The 20,010-nt window shown below is 36.2% G+C and overlaps 1 protein-coding gene and 1 long non-coding RNA gene across 2 annotated transcripts; both read right to left on the reverse strand.

The window, feature by feature from the left end:
• Positions 1–7,391: 7,391 nt before the first annotated feature.
• Positions 7,392–15,626, reverse strand: LOC135223832 (uncharacterized). The gene is made up of 5 exons (XM_064262701.1): positions 15,554–15,626; positions 14,520–14,731; positions 13,892–14,045; positions 12,976–13,201; positions 7,392–11,156 (listed from the first exon to the last, which is right to left on the reverse strand). Exons 2-5 carry the CDS (start codon positions 14,667–14,669, stop codon positions 10,952–10,954), a joined length of 735 nt encoding a protein of 244 aa, XP_064118771.1. The 5' UTR covers positions 14,670–14,731; positions 15,554–15,626; the 3' UTR covers positions 7,392–10,951.
• Positions 15,627–16,903: 1,277 nt separating this feature from the next.
• Positions 16,904–19,568, reverse strand: LOC135223833 (uncharacterized). The gene is made up of 3 exons (XR_010316596.1): positions 19,474–19,568; positions 19,182–19,346; positions 16,904–17,518 (listed from the first exon to the last, which is right to left on the reverse strand). It is a non-coding gene; the product is annotated as an uncharacterized LOC135223833 (long non-coding RNA).
• Between the last annotated feature and the right edge of the window lie 442 nt (positions 19,569–20,010).

The following is a 20,010-nucleotide window of genomic DNA, read 5'->3' on the forward strand; positions in this document are numbered from 1 at the left end:
TTTTAAGTAATGCCTACAGTGCATAGCGTGAGGTGCACAGACGGGACTATACCTACGTACGGGGTAACTAAATTCACAGAACTGTGTATCATTTGGACAAATCGTAGCATATATCAGTAACTATACGACCTATAAAAACATGGTATTCAGACTAGTATATTACTGTTGAAAAAATAAAGCAGTGCTGATAGCTTCACCGTCCTAACTATAAATTTGCTTCGGTTTTAAATATACACACACACACACACACACACACCACACACACACACACAGCTGTTGCTGGGGCAAACACAGTCAGAATTAATCATACGACAGCGCGGGGACGCGGAAGTGGTTATTTATGGCGCGGAAAAAAAATATAGCTTTCCTACACGCTCTAAAACTGCTTTTATAAGTTCTATAACTTCTGTTCCCACTAAGCAAATACCTCGTATATGGGCTATACCTCTTCTTCTTCTTCTTTTTCTTCTTCTTCTTCTTCTTCTTCTTCTTCTTCTTCTTCTTCTGTTTAATTTCGGAAGAGGCTAGGCGATTAAATCTGCACAGACCTTCGTGGTGTCCTTGAGGGCCATGATAAATGCAAAGACACTTGTTAAACGAAGAGACTGAATCACTGACTGAAATAATATTATGAGCACTTGTAGAATCTAGCGGGACAAACGGTATACCTAAAGATTTAACCGGTGCACTTACAATTCATTCTTGATCATTCTGGCCTCCAAATTGTATTATTATTGTTACTTGACTCGAAAGTATAACTAGTTCTCTCTAGTCCTACTTGAAAATCAGCTTCATCTCTTCCCAAGTTTAGCCGAAATTTAATAGAATAGCTTGCTTAGGTCAAAATTTTTTTGGCGATAAGAAGTGTCATGGACACTGCAAACATTCTTGGTAAAACATTTGCCTCCGAAAAGTGTGTTATAGGGACTTAAGGACCGAAGTTCAGCGTTTTTAATATGCTGAAAATCATTATAATAATCTTTTGTGGGAAAACTATGAGTCTAATGAGCGTTTGCAGAGATGATTACTTGTCTGTAAACATTAGTCTGTTGGCCAGCATTCCTGGGTTCAACAGTACTAATACATTTAATGAATTTTCCGTTTAATATACATGAATCCTAATTCACTACATTTTCCTCTTATTCACCCAGGACTTCCCAAAGAAGGATAATGTTTTTTGGATCACCAGACGCTCTGCAGTAACATTCAAGAACACTGCACTGTAGGCCTATCCTCGCATCAAGTTGTAGTAGTTACTATACTCTGTTTTTTTCCATCTGTCCACCCACCTGTGGTGTTTGCGTATGGTAACACTGCGTCCCGGGCTTTAGATAGTTACGCCATGTGTAAGTTTTAGGTAAATAAAACGATATCTGGGTGTACATTTGCATCTGAAAATTGTTTAAATAATTTACTGTATGCGAATTACACCGTTAATATTCGAAATAGGATATATTGTTATTGTTGTTGAATATAAGCTGAATGTCGCTATCTAAAGCCCGGGACGCAGTGTTACCATACACAAACACCACAGGCGAGTGGACAGATGTAAAAACCGAGTATAGTTATTCCTTCCTTTTGGTCTACAAAAAAGTTGTGAATTCTTGAATAATATAGTCGAAAGACTGCCCCTTTAGACTAAATTTTTTTATTCCCTTCCTGAGGAACTCAAGTCCATAACATTTAAATTTTTACTGTAGGCCTTTAAAAGTCTTCTCCCTCGATGCCAAATTTTGGAGGAAACTTAATGTTCACATTTCTTTCCTTACAAGTAGTAAAGTTACAAGTAGTAAAGTTTGCCAATCAGCGTTTGCCCGCTTTTCTCTCATATTCGACAGTGTTTCTATATAGACCTACTGGATCAGTTTGAACCAAACTTAGCTCAAGTAGACTTTATACATAAGTAAAGGTGAGTAGTGAATGATACATTTCATTATGAAAAATATAAAGACTAAAAATTTATAAGAATGAAAACAATAGAAAAAGAATTGTTGACGTATCACAATTTACTACAATAGATGTTCTTGGTCTCTCCCCCACCCTGCCTCGCGAGGCGTTGGCTATTAAACTGATAAAATCGATACGATCGCTTCTAAACGACTGATTTCACGATTAAGGGATCAGGCTGATATGCTGTTAGTGTGAAGTATGATCAATAGCCTGAGTTAGTCCCTTTGCTTTTGCATTATTATACTGCTATGTTCGTGATTATAATAATGTTATTCAATATCAGGGTCTTTTGACTCTCTTTTAAGAGTTTGCTGGGTATTAAACTGATAAAATCGATATGATCGCTTTGAAGGATCATGGCCATACGCAAGAAATGTGAATAAGATCGAAAACTTTACTTTATCCTTCTACGTTTCGTATTGTAACACTGCTATTCCACATGCCGATTGCTTGAGTCATTTGCTATACTGTTATACAAGACTTTTAAAATGAGAAAAGAGCGAATGATTAAAAGCTGAGAGCAGCAAACATTAATTGATAATCTAGGTTAGTGGTGTTATGGCTTGTCTGGTATCCCACCACTTTATGCTCGCCTGTTCACTCAGTTTAGCTCGAGTTGACATTTTCGAAGAACCTTTATTATGCAATCGTAAACAAAGCTCTCTCTCTCTCTCTCTCTCTCTCTCTCTCTCTCTCTCTCTCTCTCTCTCTCTCTCTCTCTCGTACGAGACAATGAACTGAAGGCTTACATTAATGAACTCACTCACGAGTACCACGAGTACAGAGGGACGTCTGTCCTATACAAAGTCATTAGGATTATCGGCGTAATGCACAACTGTGTGTGTTTTATCATCGCCCTATCAAGTAATATTGTACAGACCAGGCTGTCATCTTGCGCTTTGACTCGCAATTCCTTTGAAACATGAATTACATTTCACATACGTAATGAACTTGGCACCCTTTCTAACCCATGAATTCATTTGTCTTTGAATTCTAGACCGAACCAGCTTCACTGACGCTTGCCTTATCCCTAAAGTTCGTCTCAATATGGCGCAACCACAGCAGTCCGCTTGAAATTCGATATCAAGGCAAACGTTGTTCTTACTTCTTATCCCCGGCGCACCATGCTACTATATATATACATCTGTATGAGGAGACATGCTCATTGAAGTGTGTATCGTGTTACCTAACATGCGACGCACCGGGTGAACTTATGCCATATCAAAGACTCCACAGCAGATTTCTTTTAAGAGATGATTGGGGTATTTAGTCTAGATAGATATATACTCAAAGCGTCCGCCACAGCTTACACGATGTGCATACTCGAACGAGGCGTTTTGTTGTGCAGATTTATATCTAGCAACTCTCCCTTATACAAGTGGCAAACCGACATCTTTTTTTAAGATAAATGGACGTATATTCATTCGTGTTCCCATTAGGTTGAGGCGAGAGAGCCTCATTACTTACTTAAAATTTTTGGCTCCATAGCTGCATGGGGGTGTGTTCAACTTCCTGTCACGTATAAACTATCTGAAAACCGTTTCCACTTTTTCCACGTGTTTGTAACGGCAGTCAGTCTGAATAAAGGTTCTATTTTTTAGTCTTATACTGTTGGTTTCTAAGAGTCTGTAACTTCATTAACCTTCTATCAAGACTTTGAATTCACACTTCAACAAATCGATCGTCATTTGAGTTATGTTCTGCTCGAGAATTCCCGGCGAATTAAATAAAATTTAAATTCATCACTTTCGTCAAGGGGATAAAAATAGGTTTTAAGAAGCCTCGGTGTGACATTCAGTTGGCTAATCTAATCCTGACCACTGATAACGTCTGTGACTAAGTGTGTTGCATCTCGGTATATGTTGTAAGGGTTACTGGACAGCATCATAGAAGTGTTACCTTCGTTAAACAATACACAAATAAATTAACTCGAGTACTTTTCATAATCTACCTGAAATGCAACATAAGAAACTGCATGAATCAATGTACTTAAATATATCAACAGATTAATGGATAACCCTGTAATGTTTGGGATACACTGCCTGCCGTGCAAAGCTATAGACTAAGTTTAGCATGTGTGTCATGAGTCACCAAGCTATCAAAAGTGGATGTTCAAGATATTTAAAAGATTATCTGTGCATAGTACAGCTAATGAATTGAGTTGACCTAGACTTATCAATTTATCTGAGCCATGATGCACTAGGAATGATAGGTTAAGAGCCTTCAAGGATAAGCCTTCAGTATAAGCTCTCTCATGACATCAGTATGACTGAAAATATCAAGTGAGATAAAAAAAAATGGCCTTTTATTATCTGTTATGATGCTGTGAATATGACAGTTTAGGCCTGATAATTTTTTTATTATCTCGGCTTGTGTATAAACGTTTACGTCAAATGATTTTTCTAATCATGGCTTGATTATCTTTGTTTTTTTTCTAAAATGTGGAGTGTGTAATTTCCTTTGAACAAAATTTATCATAATAGTTAATTACCTCCAGTGTTGCCACAATACTAGGTAGCCCTATTGCGTACTTATTACCTTTAGAAATAAAGGCATTGGTTGGTACTATAGTAATTATACTTGTCATCCGAAGTTTATTCTACCGTTATTGCATCTTGCTGCAGAAGTCCTTCATTCCTCACACTGTTGGACTGAGGAACAATCTCCCTGAGGATGTCGTATAACTTGAACCTCTGACTTTAATAATTTACTTACATTTTTACCTGTTTATTTATTCATTTGTTAATTACTTTTTCTTGTCCAGTAAGTGATCTCTTCTTCTTTCTGTATTTCCTCTTATCCTTGGAAGTTTGAATTTTAAGTCAGTGGTCCCTGTAGGCTTGTTCCATAGGTCCTTCTGGATAATAATAATAATAATAATAATAATAATAATAATAATAATAATAATAATAATAATAATAATAATAATAATAATAATAATAATAATAATAATAATAATAATAATGTTTTAAGCAGGTGTCCCACTATTTTGTTAGCCAGGAATTACAAAAATGGCAATTCTCTCCATTATCCCATCACTGTCATTGAAAGTTTGCTAAACTTGAAAAAAAAGTTAAAAAATACACAATCATGAGCTTTGGCCAAACCAGGAAAAGATCTTTTATGAATCTTACTTTACTTTACTTTATCTTCCCGCCACTGGCCAGTGGCATAAGGCTGATACAGTTCCTCTCCATCTGTCTCTATCCCGAGCCATTTCCCTCGCTTCCTCTAAGTTTAGAATTTCATCCTCAAGATCCCTGACAATTATGTCTATCCACCTCGTTCTTGGTCTACCCAGCGGTCTTCTTCCTATTTGTACTGCTCTCAGTGCTCTCCTGGGGTCTCTATTCTCTTCCATCCTCTCAACATGTCCAAACCATTTCAGCCTTCCCCTCTTCAACCTGGTACTGACTGGCCTTTGCCTCAATCTCACCCTGATGTCTTCATTTCTAACATAATCATCCCATTTAATGCCAAGTATTCTTCTCAGCAGCTTCATCTCAAAAGCATCCAACCTTTTCTCATCTGTTCTGGTCAGTGCCCAGGTGGACGAGCCATACATCAGGACTGGTAGTACTACTGCATTGAATATTCTCATCTTAGTTCTCAAGCTGATTTCATGCCTCGACCAAACGTTTTTTCTCCGAACCTCAAAAGCTCTTGCTGCTCCTAGTTTTCTTCTTTGTATATCTTCAATTTGCCTCCCGTCTGCTGTTACCACACTTCCCAAGTAAACAAACTTCTCAACTTGCTTGAGTTCCTGTCCTCTGATTGTCATATCCTCCATGTGCACCCAATCATCATCCTTACTCACAACCATGATCTTCCTCTTCTTTTTGCTGATGTTCAAGCCAAAATTCTGTGTCTCTGTCTCCATCCTCATTACCATACCTACCAGCACCAGCCACGTATCAGCAACCAACGCAACATCATCAGCAAAGTCCAAATCCATAAAAACTTCTCCACCAATACTAGCCCCTCTGTTTTCATTCTCCATCACTCTTCTCATTATATGGTCAATATATACATTAAACAAGGTGGGTGACATAACACATCCCTGTCTTAGCCCACTTCCAACTGGGAACCAGTCACTTTGCTGTCCATCCAGCTGTACACAGCTGCACACTCCTTGGTACCAGTTCTTTAGTATCCTTATCACTTTCAGTGGTATACCATAGTGTTCTGCCACTCTCCACATTCCATCTCTCCATACTGAATCATACGCTTTCTCCAAGTCTATAAAAGCACAGAATATTGGCTTTGCATACTCCCATCTCTTCTCAATTATGAATCTTACCTCATTTAAGTTGGAATCAAGAGAGAAAATCCCAGCCTTAAATTGGAATTAGAATATAAAATTTTGGTCAAAGGGCAAACTCTGGGACCTATGAGGCCAAACAGCACTGAAAGTAAGTGAAATTGAGAGAAAAAGTTCCTCCCTCACAGTTGCACCATGAAAAAATTGTTAGGAAAGGGTGGAAAGTAAGTTGGAAGAATTGTTTAAGAAGAGGGTGAAAAGTAAGTTGGACAAAAGAGAATATGAACAGAGGTACAGTAAAAGGAGTTTCAGCTAAGGGCTGAAGGGACGCTGCAGAGAACGTTCAGTAATGCCTACAGTGCACTGTGTGAATTGCACTGATGGGACAACCCCCCCCCCCACCCCCCCCCCCCCCCATACAGGAGCAAATAGCAAAAGAGGTAACAGTTTAACTGCCTATAGTAGTACGTTTATAAATAGTAGTCCCCAGTCCCCACTTTGAAACACAAGATCACTGTAGAGAAAGTACCTACGTCAACACTAAGTCATTTCCCTCTAAGAATCCAAGCATCGTTTACCAGAACCTGTGTAAAGAGAGATCAAACATGTGGCCCCACAACTTTGATTAAAATTCATAATTTTTTGTACCTTAGCATAAAATTACCATGATTAAGTAAATGACACTTGGGTGTTTGCATACAGAATGGAAAACTGTCTTTCCTAACCTTCTGGCTAATTTGTATGATTGTGGGGGTTGTGGGGGTGGGGGAGGTCACATGAGAGCCATATTGAGAGGTTGGGGTGTAGCACCTGACTTGTGTGCTCATAAATGACACTGATGGACCATTGGTCTTGAATTTATTAATTATAAATGCCAGTTTTAAAAGGGCAATCTTTTCCTATGTTTGTTTGTTTGTGTGGTGTTTTTACGTTGCATGGAACCAGTGGTTATTGAGTAACGGTGTCAACAGCTTTACATGACTTCCGAACCACGTCAAGAGTGAACTTCCATAACCAGAAATACACATCTCTAACCCCTCATTGGCATGCCCGAGAATCGAACTCGCGGCCACCGAGGTGGCAGGCTAACACCATACCGATCACTCCACTGAGGCGCTAATCTTTTCCTATGAATGATGACACAATTGGGATGTAAATTATAAATAATTATTTAGCTTGTGATTTTATTGAAAAGGAAGTATTCTTCAAATCTGAGAGAATATTAAGATTTATGATCAAACCTCTAACAATACTGTGGTAACATTTTTCTTAGCATATTTTACCAAAGTTCTCTAGACCTGTATACAGTACTATACGAATTTAATATTTTATTTTACAAACATATGAACACGTTTGCAATGATCAAGAAACAAAATAAATATGCATACTGTATAAGGCTAGGAATGACTAAGAGTATCAGATCCACATAACATTGTACTTTGTATTATATACCTTCATTTCTCAAGAACAAATCATAATGATATCCTTATTCCTCTTGTCAAACAAAGATACAATTTTAATCCTGTAATTAATTTTTTAAGCAAAAATTTATGCAGATAGAAAGTAGTAAAATATGAGTTATAGCACAACTACTTCAATATCTTAAAATACATGACATCGTTTCATAAATTTCTTTCTAGATCAGTGGTTCTCAACTAGACCGGGCCAAAGTGAGTACTATGTACATTCTCAGGACAGCCATGAACACTTGTGCACCAAATACAATTTTCCGGAGGTCATAAAACAGATATATACACAGTGAACCATGAAAAAGAGTATTCATTTCTTGTAGCGGATATAAATAGTGTAACACAGCAGCTTCCATACTGTGCACTTCTGCGAAGTGTGATACGTAACGTTATTGATGTGTTGCTAAACGAGATAAAAATTAAACTAAAAGTATTTACTAATTGAAATTACAATAAACTTACATTTACTTTGGAAGATTTAGGTGATCATTGTCGAATATGTAAGATAAATTTCAATCAAGGGTAATGTAGAAACTACAAAATTTGAAAGTTGGTGTAACAAAAGAATTTCATAAAATACATATAATTGTGGTAATACAGAACTCTGATTCTTGACAGTGATTGCAGCGACTGAATTTATGCTTGCTCACTATTTTTTAATTCACAAAACTGCTTGTAATGACTGGATTCATGATTACAGGCTTGGTGTAAAGGACTCTTATCTAGCTTTGCTGTAAATGCAGTTAGGTTTAAAAATGGATTAAACTTTTATTATAATTTATTGTATATGTACAATTTTAGGAATAGTACTGTGCAGAAATAATGGAAAATCTGGAATTTTCAGACCTATTGCATCAAATAGCCTGGCAACATGACAATGTGATGCCTTGAAAAAAATTCCCCTATATGATGCTTGTAAGCAGTTGTTACCTACAATGACCTAAAACATTACTGGAGGTAGCATCAGAACTCCCTATAGTATACAGCCAGTCCTCTGGTTTACAATCAGGGGTTCCATTCTAGTGCTGCAGCAGAAGCTGAAAATTGACATGAACTGGAACATTGTCGAAAATAGTAAGAAAACCTTACTTTTAATTCTTTGAATGTCCTGAAAACGATATAGCCTGCATTTTTATTGAATTTTCCACCAAAAACCTCAAAATTTTTACCATTCTGCCTCTTTAGAGCCATATTTCTTCTATCGGATCGGTGTCGTGAACCTGGAACATGCATTGTAATCCAAAAATAACTTTTGATGAATATATACTTGAAGCCCGGGGACTGCCTGTAACAGGTAAAGCCAGTCTGAATGTCAGCCAGCTTTGCAAGAATTTTTCTCTTGACCTTACAACATATAAGTAACTTAGTTTGCACATCCATTACAATTTGGTCATTATTCAGTCACAACGATAACATGAACTGCTAATAAACTTATTACAGGCAGTCCCTGGGTTACGCCAGTCTCGGCTTACGACATTCCGAGGTTACGACGCTTTTCAATTATATTCATCAGACATTATTTCCAGGGTTACGACGCATGTTCCAGGGTTACGACGCCAACAACGCTCATCTGGCAGATGAAATATGACACCAAAAATGCAAGATAATCAATATTTGAAGGTTTTCTTGATGAAAAATGCCATGAAAATGCAGTTTACATAGTTTTCAATGCACCCAAAGCATTAAAAGTAAGGTTTTTTTAGGATTTTTGACGATGTTACGGCTTACGACGATTTTCGGCTTACGACGCGTCTCAAGAACGGAACCCCCGACGTAACCCGGGTACTGCCTGTATATACATATTAGATATGCTAGCAAACATACATTTACCTCATTCCATGGAGGAATATCAAGTCTTTATCCTTTGGGAGACTATGTTTGACTCAAATGCTCTGGAGGCACCCAATTACTTCATATAACCACCCCCTGAGAATTTTGTAATTCATCTTACAAGCTAGTTAAATAACATTGAGCTATACTATATATTAAAATTTACTATTTCCATTCCACTCAAGTCCACAAACACATTTTAAAAACTTTTACATCCATAGTTGGGTAATACGTATTGCCTTCAGATACGTACGTTCATCTACAACAGTAGCTTTTCAGAAGTTCTCCAGTTTCTTTTCATTTTGTATTCTGGCATTTGTAGTCTAAGGTCCTCTCCAATATTCAAACATAAATATTATTAGTGATCTGTACTGCAAGATTTTCCTGTGGCTACATGTAAAATTGTTTATCAAAAACGAGTTAGCCTGGAAAAACAAATCTACATTAAGTAAAAAACAGGCTCTTTCCTTTCAGCAGTCTCCAATTTGAAAACATGTCACTGATGCTAATGTGCCAGGGACTCGGGTTGAGAGCCACTGTTCCAGGTGACAGACAAGAGGAGCAATTTAATTCCAAAACTCATGGCCTAAATGATAAATAGATGCAGAGCAATGTAATCCCTCCTCTTACTTTCCTGCAGTTCAACTTTAGTTTCAAATTAAAAAAATTGCAGTTAACTTCATTTAAAAATAAATTTAAGTTGTATTGAAATTCATTCTTGGAAAATCAGTGAACAAATTCCAACCTAACATAATCTGTAATTTGTAAAACACTAGCAACTGGTCATTACAATTTGTTATGAGTATTTGCAACTTCCCCTCAGCCCCTACCTGCACCCACTTTTTAGCCTTTGACTTTACTCATTCTTTTTTCCCTTTCTACCCTCGTTTTCCAACCTCTCTTTTATTCCTTATCGTTACCGTGGAATATTATTCTAGCTCCAACTTTTGATCCTTGTTACTTCCTCTCCTTTGTTTTCTAGGTTTATCTTGTAGCCCAAATACTCCAACTCCCTCTTTTCCCTGTTTTAAGCACTGAATGGTTGAAGGTGTCTCCGTGCATGGCTTTATAGCTGACTTTCATAATTTATTCAATCATTCACAAGCTAGACTTGTCTTTAATAAACTTCTCGAAGCCATATAAAAGATAAGTTTGCGCATCAAAGCCTCAAATGAGATTGTAACCATAATTCAAAAAAACACAATGTATCCATTTGTATTCATTAAAATTGACTAGATAACATTCAACCACTAACTGACATTAATAAATCAAAAAGTAATTAAATGCTGAAATGATTTAGCAACAAAAGCAATAAACATTCACAAAAATTATATGAGAGGAGTTAATTTCAAACATTGTGCTTTTAACTGACAAAATCATGTAGTGTACCACCACTACAACCTTAATAAATACTTCACTAAATACTGTATTGAACTGGTGATCACACAGACGTCTCAAAATTATCGTCTGTGGAAACCTTCAACGACGAAGGCCTGTGGAGTAAGACCATGCTGGAATCACTGATTATCAAGTTTTCATCATCTCCACTGTGGTCATGCTCTGGCTCGTCAATAGCGGAATCGTGGTCACTTGGTGCTTTTACCGTTGAAATCATGCGACCCGTTAATTTCTCCCCGTTACGTCCACTGTAATAATAGACAACAATTACTTTCTTGGCCAGTAATTGGAATTATCTTTACATATACTTGTATACAGTGACTAAACAATTGTTCATATTTATGCTATGAAGTTATATAAACTCAAAGTAAAAAAAAGGAGAATTCTTGCAATAACAGACATCCATAATTGCTATTCAATATTTGAATCTTGCATAGGAAGATTCATATTTTTAAATAATCTATATAGTATGTATGTACATACTGTATATCAATACTGAAATGATGTAATGAGATTTTTGGACCAAAGGCAATTAGAAAAAACTTATTCATTAAAATTTTTGAAGATTATTTGACAATATATAAATTCTTGAGACATCAAGCACTTCAATGGCTATTTAGACACTCTTTAGCTGCCAAATACTGCTATCAGTTATGATCTATAATCTACATATATCATATATTATAGATCAAATCTGGTAGCAGTATCTGGCAACTGTAAGAGATTCATTACAAACCTTTCGTGCTAAAGAGAATGTCTAATGCTCTCAAAGTGCTCGATGTCTAGAATCTATATCAATCGTTAAAATATTCAAGGATTATTTGACACTAAGGCAAATATCACAAACCTACGCAACGTTCAAATGTTCCGTTACTAATTTTATCATTATTTTCAGATGGGTGGAATAAGAGTAGGAGAGATCATTCACCTTCTCTTAGGTAAGTAAAGGATGAAGATGATTATAATAGATTTGCAATTCATGTGAAATTATGCTTCACAGATACAGGCAGTCCCCGGGTTACGACGGGTTCGGCTTACGACGTTCCGAGGTTAAGGCGCTTTTCAATTATATTCATCAGAAATTATTTCCAGGGTTACGACGCCTACAACTCTCATCTTGCAGAAGAAATATGACACCAAAAATGGAAAATAATCAATATTTGAAGGTTTTTTGGATGAAAATTGCAATAAGAATGCAGTTTCCAAAGTTTCCAATGCACCCAAAGGATTAAAAGTAAGGTTTTCTTAGGATTTTTGATGATGTTCCGGCTTCCGACGAATTTCGGGTTACAACGCGTCTCAAGAATGGAACCCCCGTCGTAACCCGGGGACTGCCTATACACACCTAAAAATGTCCATACAACAAACCAGTCTTTAGTTATACTTGTATTAAAAAAGCAGTAGTTTCCGATACTGAAGAAGACCCTTGTCTTCACACAATTGCTCTAAAACCTTGGTTATTGATGAAGCATCAGCATATAGTTCTCCTCCTGCCAGCCCTTAAGAAGTACTAAAAATCTGTCTTCATAAAAGCTACAGTGGCCTCTTCCTATACAACTTCCCTAGTTTACCTTGCCAGTGAAGGTACAAGCTAAGGCCTTGATCCAAAAGTAATTTGTTTGAAGGAGGGACAATAGCAGCCATTCAAACTAGCTAGACAACCAAGTTAGGCACGTGCCATAATAAGTGATGTTGAAGGATGTATTTATTTAAACGCAAAGCCTTGGGTAGGGCAGTGATTAGTTACTTAGTATATATAGGTATACTTATATAAGTATATTACAAAAAACTGCTTGTAATATGGAGTAATTAATTCTTATTACAATTTTGCCCTACACTCCCGTTACTGCATATGAGTGCCAAGTGTTGACTGGATGAATTCCTCATGACTTGGATATCTAAATAAGATTGGCTAAAACAGTTCTGACAGCAATTAATTAATGCTAAATGATAAATTAATACAGTAACTCAAATCAACTACAGCATATGAATATCAACTAAGCAAGATTTGTCTTAACACCACAAAGCACCACGCCAATTTAAAATTATTCACATCAAGATACCTACCAGTGTAATATCCGCAACAACAGGCTATGGTAAGGAGTAAACTGGGTTGATGTAAATTGCATTGGGTGATGTCTTGCGTGGTCATAGTAATCACACAATTCGTGAATCATCCTCTGTTCTACAGTGGCCAAAACACAACCTGGGTTCGTCAAATTCATCAGATACGCTCTAATGCTTTCCCTTGAACCTCGAGGGCCAACACCCTCTAGCGATGACAGTTCTTGTTCTGAAAAATTAAATCTACTATGATTTAAGGAAAAATCAAATGCTGATGCTGGAGAAGAATAACTTAAATGTTACCTAGCAGTATATAAATCCAAAATTCTTGATAAACATTACCTAAGTACAGTAAAACCATAACCAGCCAACAAAACTATTGACACTAATTAATGAACTCACCACCTCCCAAATAACAGACCTAAAATCTGTGACTTGGGTGGTATGGTCATTGTCAAATGTAAATTTATGTTATGGCTGTTTAATTTATTTACACTGTCAGATTGTTACTTAACATAAAGACTAATATTTTCCTCATGATAGGAACTAAGGTGAGTGGAAATTGTTAAGTTTTGTCATTCAGTTAATATAGCATCTTTAACCTGTGACAAAAAATAGATAATGACTGGCTCTGACAAACAGCTGCTATTCCCAAAGTTATAGTTAAAGCGAGAACTTACAGATGATATGTTATGAAGGGGTTTCTCTCATCTGCTATTAGAAAATTGCATATGATGAGTATACAGCAGAAAAACACCAGAAAATGCCTCAACTTCAAATGTTTGAGTATTAGTGTAATTTGCTACAATAAGAAAGAAATAATACAAGGTCACATACATGGCTATTGCTTAAATACTTACCTACCTATTAAAAATAAACATCCTATTACATAATTTGCTTGCATTTGCAGTCCACTTACCAAGGTATTTCATATTATCAATTGCTTTCATTCTAAAGTAATATGGAGGAAGGTCTGCATTAGAATGACTATCAACTTCTAAAGTCAGTAATTTGGGTTCATGGTATATGTCTGCAACACGGTCTAATCTTCTCTCAATTTCCCGCCTCAGTGTCTGAAAATAAAAGAAGAATGAATGCATCTTGCAAAAAGCAAAAAGGCACTTCTAATAACATTTGATGATTTATATAAGCAACAACCCTTAAAAAGTTTTAATCTTTCCTTAATAAGGAAAATTTTCATATGCTTTCATCAGCAACGCCAGAACAAGTAGACCAGTCAAGTTAAAGATTAACCAGCCTTCACATACTAGGTACCAAAGACAAGTGGGGCATAACCATATCAATTATTAAAAGCAAGTTATGTTTGTGACTAATTCGCAATTCAGGACACAGGGTCTTTACCAAGACCACAAAACAATGCATTTGTAAAGCAATACATATATACTGTAGTCTGCTCTCTTGTGTGAGCATCAAACTAGGAAAATCATGTGCTTTTATCAAGCATAATAACTTGAAATATATAGCATATTCTATACACAGACAAATGGATATCCTTACAGAGTGTAAAACCTGCAGACATTAATTACCTTTTTGGCCTCAGAACCTGGTATATGCGGATCCCTCTTTGATCTGTCTCGTATTCGACCGACTTGTCGTTTCAGACACGTTATGATCAGAAATATCGTAAAGATGATGACCACGATGAACATGAGAGTCATTGCTTCTGCTGTAGGCATTGCTGAAGCGATTAATTCTTTCCCCTTCAATTTTAGGTTAAAGGTTTGAGGTCTGGAAAGAGCTGAAAATAATGGGAAAATTATAAGTATCATTCGTAAGAACACCAATCATAATGTTAACAAAATTCTTTTGATAAAACAGGAACTCTTCTCCAATTTGTGAAATCATACAATGTTTAGTAAAAATTTGCTTTAAACTAAGAATTGCATTTTGGACTTGAAAATATAATTCTGTTGTTTCATTGTGCTTTTTGAACGATTCTGATGTACATTTCGTTAGCAAATGACCAAACCAACCACACAACATCATGCACTCAGGTAAGGACCTGGTACCCTGGGTTAGGTTAGGTCAGGTGTGGCGGGTCTAAGTCATTTGCGAATGAAAGGAGGCAGAAAAGTTCAGTGTGCTTCTTAAAACATAGGAAAATCATATTTCCATATTCATAATGTGATAACGGTTTTATGTATAATTTTAAGGTTATTTTTAGGTATTACTATTAGGAAATTTGGACCATTCTACCTAGGTATGCCTAGTTCACGACTGGTACCATTACTACAATTTTATGGTTTTTACCCATTTTTTCTTGTATAATTGTTAATTACAAGACAATATATGTACATATATTTCACACGAATGTGTTTTTTGTGTTTTTCACGCATATAGTAAATACGTATAATTAGGTAAGACATAGGTAAACCGAAAACATGAGATAATCTCTGGCCTGACCTACATAGGTCCCTTAGATCTACCTATTGGAGCTTTTGAAATTGGTTAAATACGCATTAATAATTAAACTTTTACTTTAATAAGTTACTCAAGACCATGAATTTCCCCCAAATACCCCAAATCCCGTCAGCATAAATAACCCAAGTGTCATACTTACTTGACAGTTCGAGTCAGTTACAGCCGAAGTCATGCCTTTGTAACGGCACCTCCCCTTTTGTCCAGCTTTATTTTTCAAAGATATTTTAAAAGTTTCTTGGTTGTAATACATTTGTTTTAGTAATGCTCATTAGTAGTTGTAGTTTTATTTTATTTAGAATGTTTTATTATGATTTCTTGCCCCGTGTCTCAAGGTATTCGAGTATAATACTCATAGCACTGTTATGTGGTAACTCAGGTTGTTGTTACTGTAGTACCATGAAGGCAAACTATACACAAAGATATTTTCCATATCTCTTGGCATGATAAGCAACAGTTTCAAATGGTCCTACGTACTCCAATATTAATTTTGGGCAGATTAGTTTTCTTGCTCAGTCAATTGCTTACCTTGGATAACATTGCATACACTAATTTTGCCATATTTCCATTTGGATTTCATATCAGGGAACTACTTTTTTTTTTTTTCCTGTCTACTTTATTTCCCCTTACTACCTTTCAGTCTTTTATATTTGATGTTCTATATTTTAGTGTCCCTCACATAATATAATTATTTTCATATCAAGCCAACATACATTGATTATTTCAATAAGTGCTTTAGTATTTGTTGCAGTCCTTCCAGTGAGATAGTATTATTATTTCTGTTGTAAGATGCAGTTTGTTACAGCCATGAAAAACTCTGGTGAAATATTGCATCCTTGCCTGTTACCATGGAACACTGTCTAAATATAAGGTGATATCATTACTGTATATACGTAGTAGCAACACCATTATATTTTCATGAGTTTTATCTTATTTAGGGAGTCATTATATTTTTTCAGACATGGGACTTGAAGACTAGCCTACTGGTATTAACTTTTAGGCCACCTGGACTTATAAACAATGCACTATCAGAAACAATGTATGGTACTCACATCAATTTACTTTGTAAAAATCAAGTGAAAGTATAAATACCTTGTATGCATATTTTTTTATATTACAAACAAAATGCTGCACTGAAGGCACTGCCTGGGCAAGTGTTGCTAGAATTGTCTTTGTTGCTAAGTTATTTTGCACAAATTTTTCACATTTTTATTTATTTAAAAGATATTTTCATGATTTCAAACCAACTAAAAGATATCTTCACAATTTCAAACAAATTTCTTCACGTGTAAAGGCTTTGAAGAGAATTTGCAAAAAATCAGCCATTCTGAAAACCAACACTTGCAAACAAAAATAGACACCCATAATAAAGCATCAAAGGAACCATTTTTCACATTAATGGCATCAGTAACCTTGTCATCTGTGGTACCAAATGATCCTTACTCAAGTCAGTATATTAAAATAATAAAGGACAAACAATAAAAAGATCCAGTTTAATAAAATACTTATATTGAAAATGGTAAATACATGTTATTCATCCTGTGTTATTCCAATAATATGACTTTTGGAAATATTATGCATGCCTTCTTCATTGTATATATAACTAAGTATAATTCATATATCAAAGAAAGCTTAAAATATTCTCAATTTGTGCAGATATGAAAAGGTCAAGACCATCATCTTCCTACGATTTGGTTCGTTTCTGCACTTCTGGTGGAAATTCCTTAGGGAGGGAAGCAACACAACTGACGCAGAATCTTTTAGTATAGAAGATGCTGCAAGAACTTGACTGGCACACAACACGTTTGCAAACAGAGCAAGATGACCCAAGGAGCAAGAACGACTCTACACCTCCACTCTGGAATGGATCACGCAACAAGTAACAATCCTCCAAGAAAGTAACGCCCTTATGAAATGGGGGCTTGCATCCATAGTAATGATAGATTTCTGAGAGGCCGCATATTTCACAGGTAAAGTATTTGTCTTCCTTATTATACTGATCTTTCGAAGCCATGGATGTTTATACTTCAACACTTTCTAAAATTCATAAGCTTGAATATCTTATACTAGTAGTGCCTGTCATTTCAGCGTACAGTAGGGTATGTACCTGCAAAAAAAAAAATAAATAAATAATAAAAGGTAATTTAAGACAGATGTCATGATTTGTAAGTCCCAGACCATTGCCCTAAATAGCCTTATGCCTTAGTATATCAAAGAAGATTCTGCAATACTAGATATTAGGAGACTACTCTGTATAGGTAACGACACTACATCTTACTCCCCATCTTCATGGAAGGGGAGATATCCTGCTTATTAGTCCCCACAAACCTATATAACAAATGTACTTATCACTAAACTACATCAGTAATGCATTGTTAAGAAATACTGTTAACAGTTTTTTTTTCTTAAACTAGGATTCACTGATAAAAAACTATTTCAGTATGTTCAGTAATTTTACTGATATGTACTATTATGAAAAATCAAAAGTAGCAGTCTATGAGTTGGACAATCATGGCTAAACAACCCCGTCCCTGTTTCACCTCTTCAATCACCTACTTGCTTCCCCAGTAAAAGTACAACTGTAGCTCTGTACCTGAGAGCAAGAATCGTTTCAGTCCTTTTATCCTTATAAAATATAAACCCAATATTTAACTGATGTGCCCAAGCTTTTCCTGATAGAGGTGGCTGCTTAAGGAAGGCACACTGCAAAGAACTTATGTAATGCCTACAGTGCACCGCATGAGATGCACTGATGGCACTAGCCCCCTATGGGATTCTACACTAGGGTAGGTTAAAGTAAGATGTATCTTGAGAATACTATACTGATATAATTCAGTAGTCGTGTCACCAAAGTGAAGTGCATGAGTGTGCATGTATGCATGTGTAAGGTTTAATCAGAAACTAATAATGCACACAGTGTCTTTTCCAAAACGGTAGCCATCTCTTAAAATTGTTAACTTATAATTCTATAGCAGCCACCTCTCCAGAAACACGGCCACCTTCCCGAAAAAGTAATTGAATTCGCTGCCATGAGCATCAGTTAAGAGTTGTGGCCCAACCAGGCAGCACACCGAGACTTCTGCGCTCCTCTCGAAGAAAGGGTTTTCGGTTAATCTCCTAAATTACAAGATAATGGCACAATTCAAGCTCTTTTTCGGGAAGTGGCCGCGTTCCGAGAGAGGTGGCCACTATGTCGGCACTTGGTCATTTACCCTATCTCTAAAAATTGTTAAATTTTAATTCTATAAGTTTATATTCACTCAAAATTTTCCTTACAATATCTTTTATATTGGACATATAACCTGCACTGTTTGAGCATTGCTAGAAAATGGGGCACTTCAGTCAACACATCAACATCACTGGACGTCACAATACAACCTCAAAGCATTTTAACCCCAAACTTTAGCTTACTTTTTGTACTGCTAGAGTAAAATGTACCACTATAGCCTAGGGTAAAATATCGAATGGTTGACCTCTACCGTAGTGCGACCACCTTCTCAAAAAATAACTTTAACTCGTCCTGTAACCCGTGATAGACATTAATAGTCAAGAGCCAAAAAATAACTTCAACAGGTCCTGTAAGCCGGGATAAGACATTACACAAGAGCCAGCAGCGTCCGTCGAAGCCACACCTCGCGACCTCTATACTTTCCCCTCAAAGTAAGTTTTTTCCTCCAAAAATTCACAAATTAAGGCCATTAATTTCTGATTTTCGGGAAGGTGGTCGCACCATGGTAGAGGTGGCTGCAGGTGGCCATTCAGTATATTACCTTAGTATAGTTCCCAAATTGCAGGTGCTCCCCTATGTTTATTTCGTAGAATAACTTTACCAATAAGTTTTTCCACTTCCTTAGCTAGATATTAGTAGGTAATATTAATGGTGTTCTGGCATCGAAATTTCACCACCTTTGACACATCGTGACCGCGATGGGCACCTGAAACAGACGTCCAATTTAATCAATTATTCCAATTAATTCCATATTGTGCTTTGAGTATATCTCTATATATCACTATTTGAGCCATTTAATGGCTTGACTACACTCTAAACAATGTTAAAATCACCAATATCAATAGTAGCGGTAATGCTACGGTGGTAGTGGTTGCCATTAGTAGTAGTAATTGATTGAGCGTAACTATGGAACGGCCTCTCTTTGCTGGGAGTGAAAAAAAACTGTTTTGTGGTTTATTGTTTTTCATGGTACCTTGTATGATGCTTTTGTTAAACTCCTTCCATTCTGTATAGATAAATTTGTTAAAAATTAATATTCTAGTTATTATTTCGTAATTTCTTCATGATAAAGTGGCCTGAAACCCTGGGAGTGGGAAAATTTTTTTTTTCGTGCTTGATAATTCTTTTATGATACCATATAGGATGCTTTTGATAAACTGCTTCCATTCTCCCTAGATACATTTGTTAAAGTTATGATTTTAGTTATTATTTCTTCATTATCTTCATGATTAAGTGGAATGAAACGGCCCCTCTTCTCTAGGAGTGGGACAATTTTTTTTTCTCTAGAAAGATTTGTTAAAATTAAGATTTTAGTAATCATTTCATCATTATCTTCATGATAAAGTGGCTATTGTTCAACCGCTTTTGAA

Source organism: Macrobrachium nipponense, chromosome 10 (genome assembly GCF_015104395.2).
Source record: "Macrobrachium nipponense isolate FS-2020 chromosome 10, ASM1510439v2, whole genome shotgun sequence".
In the NCBI taxonomy this organism is placed as follows: domain Eukaryota; kingdom Metazoa; phylum Arthropoda; class Malacostraca; order Decapoda; family Palaemonidae; genus Macrobrachium; species Macrobrachium nipponense.

Excerpts from the sequence above, each read along its gene's own strand:
- LOC135223832 (XM_064262701.1), bottom strand. The coding sequence starts at position 14,669 with ATGCCTACAGCAGAAGCAATGACTCTCATGTTCATCGTGGTCATCATC. Across the intron at positions 14,046-14,519 it reads CAGGTTCTGAGGCCAAAAAG|ACACTGAGGCGGGAAATTGA; the intron begins GTAATTAATGTC and ends TTTTATTTTCAG. Across the intron at positions 13,202-13,891 it reads TGATAATATGAAATACCTTG|AACAAGAACTGTCATCGCTA; the intron begins GTAAGTGGACTG and ends TTAATTTTTCAG.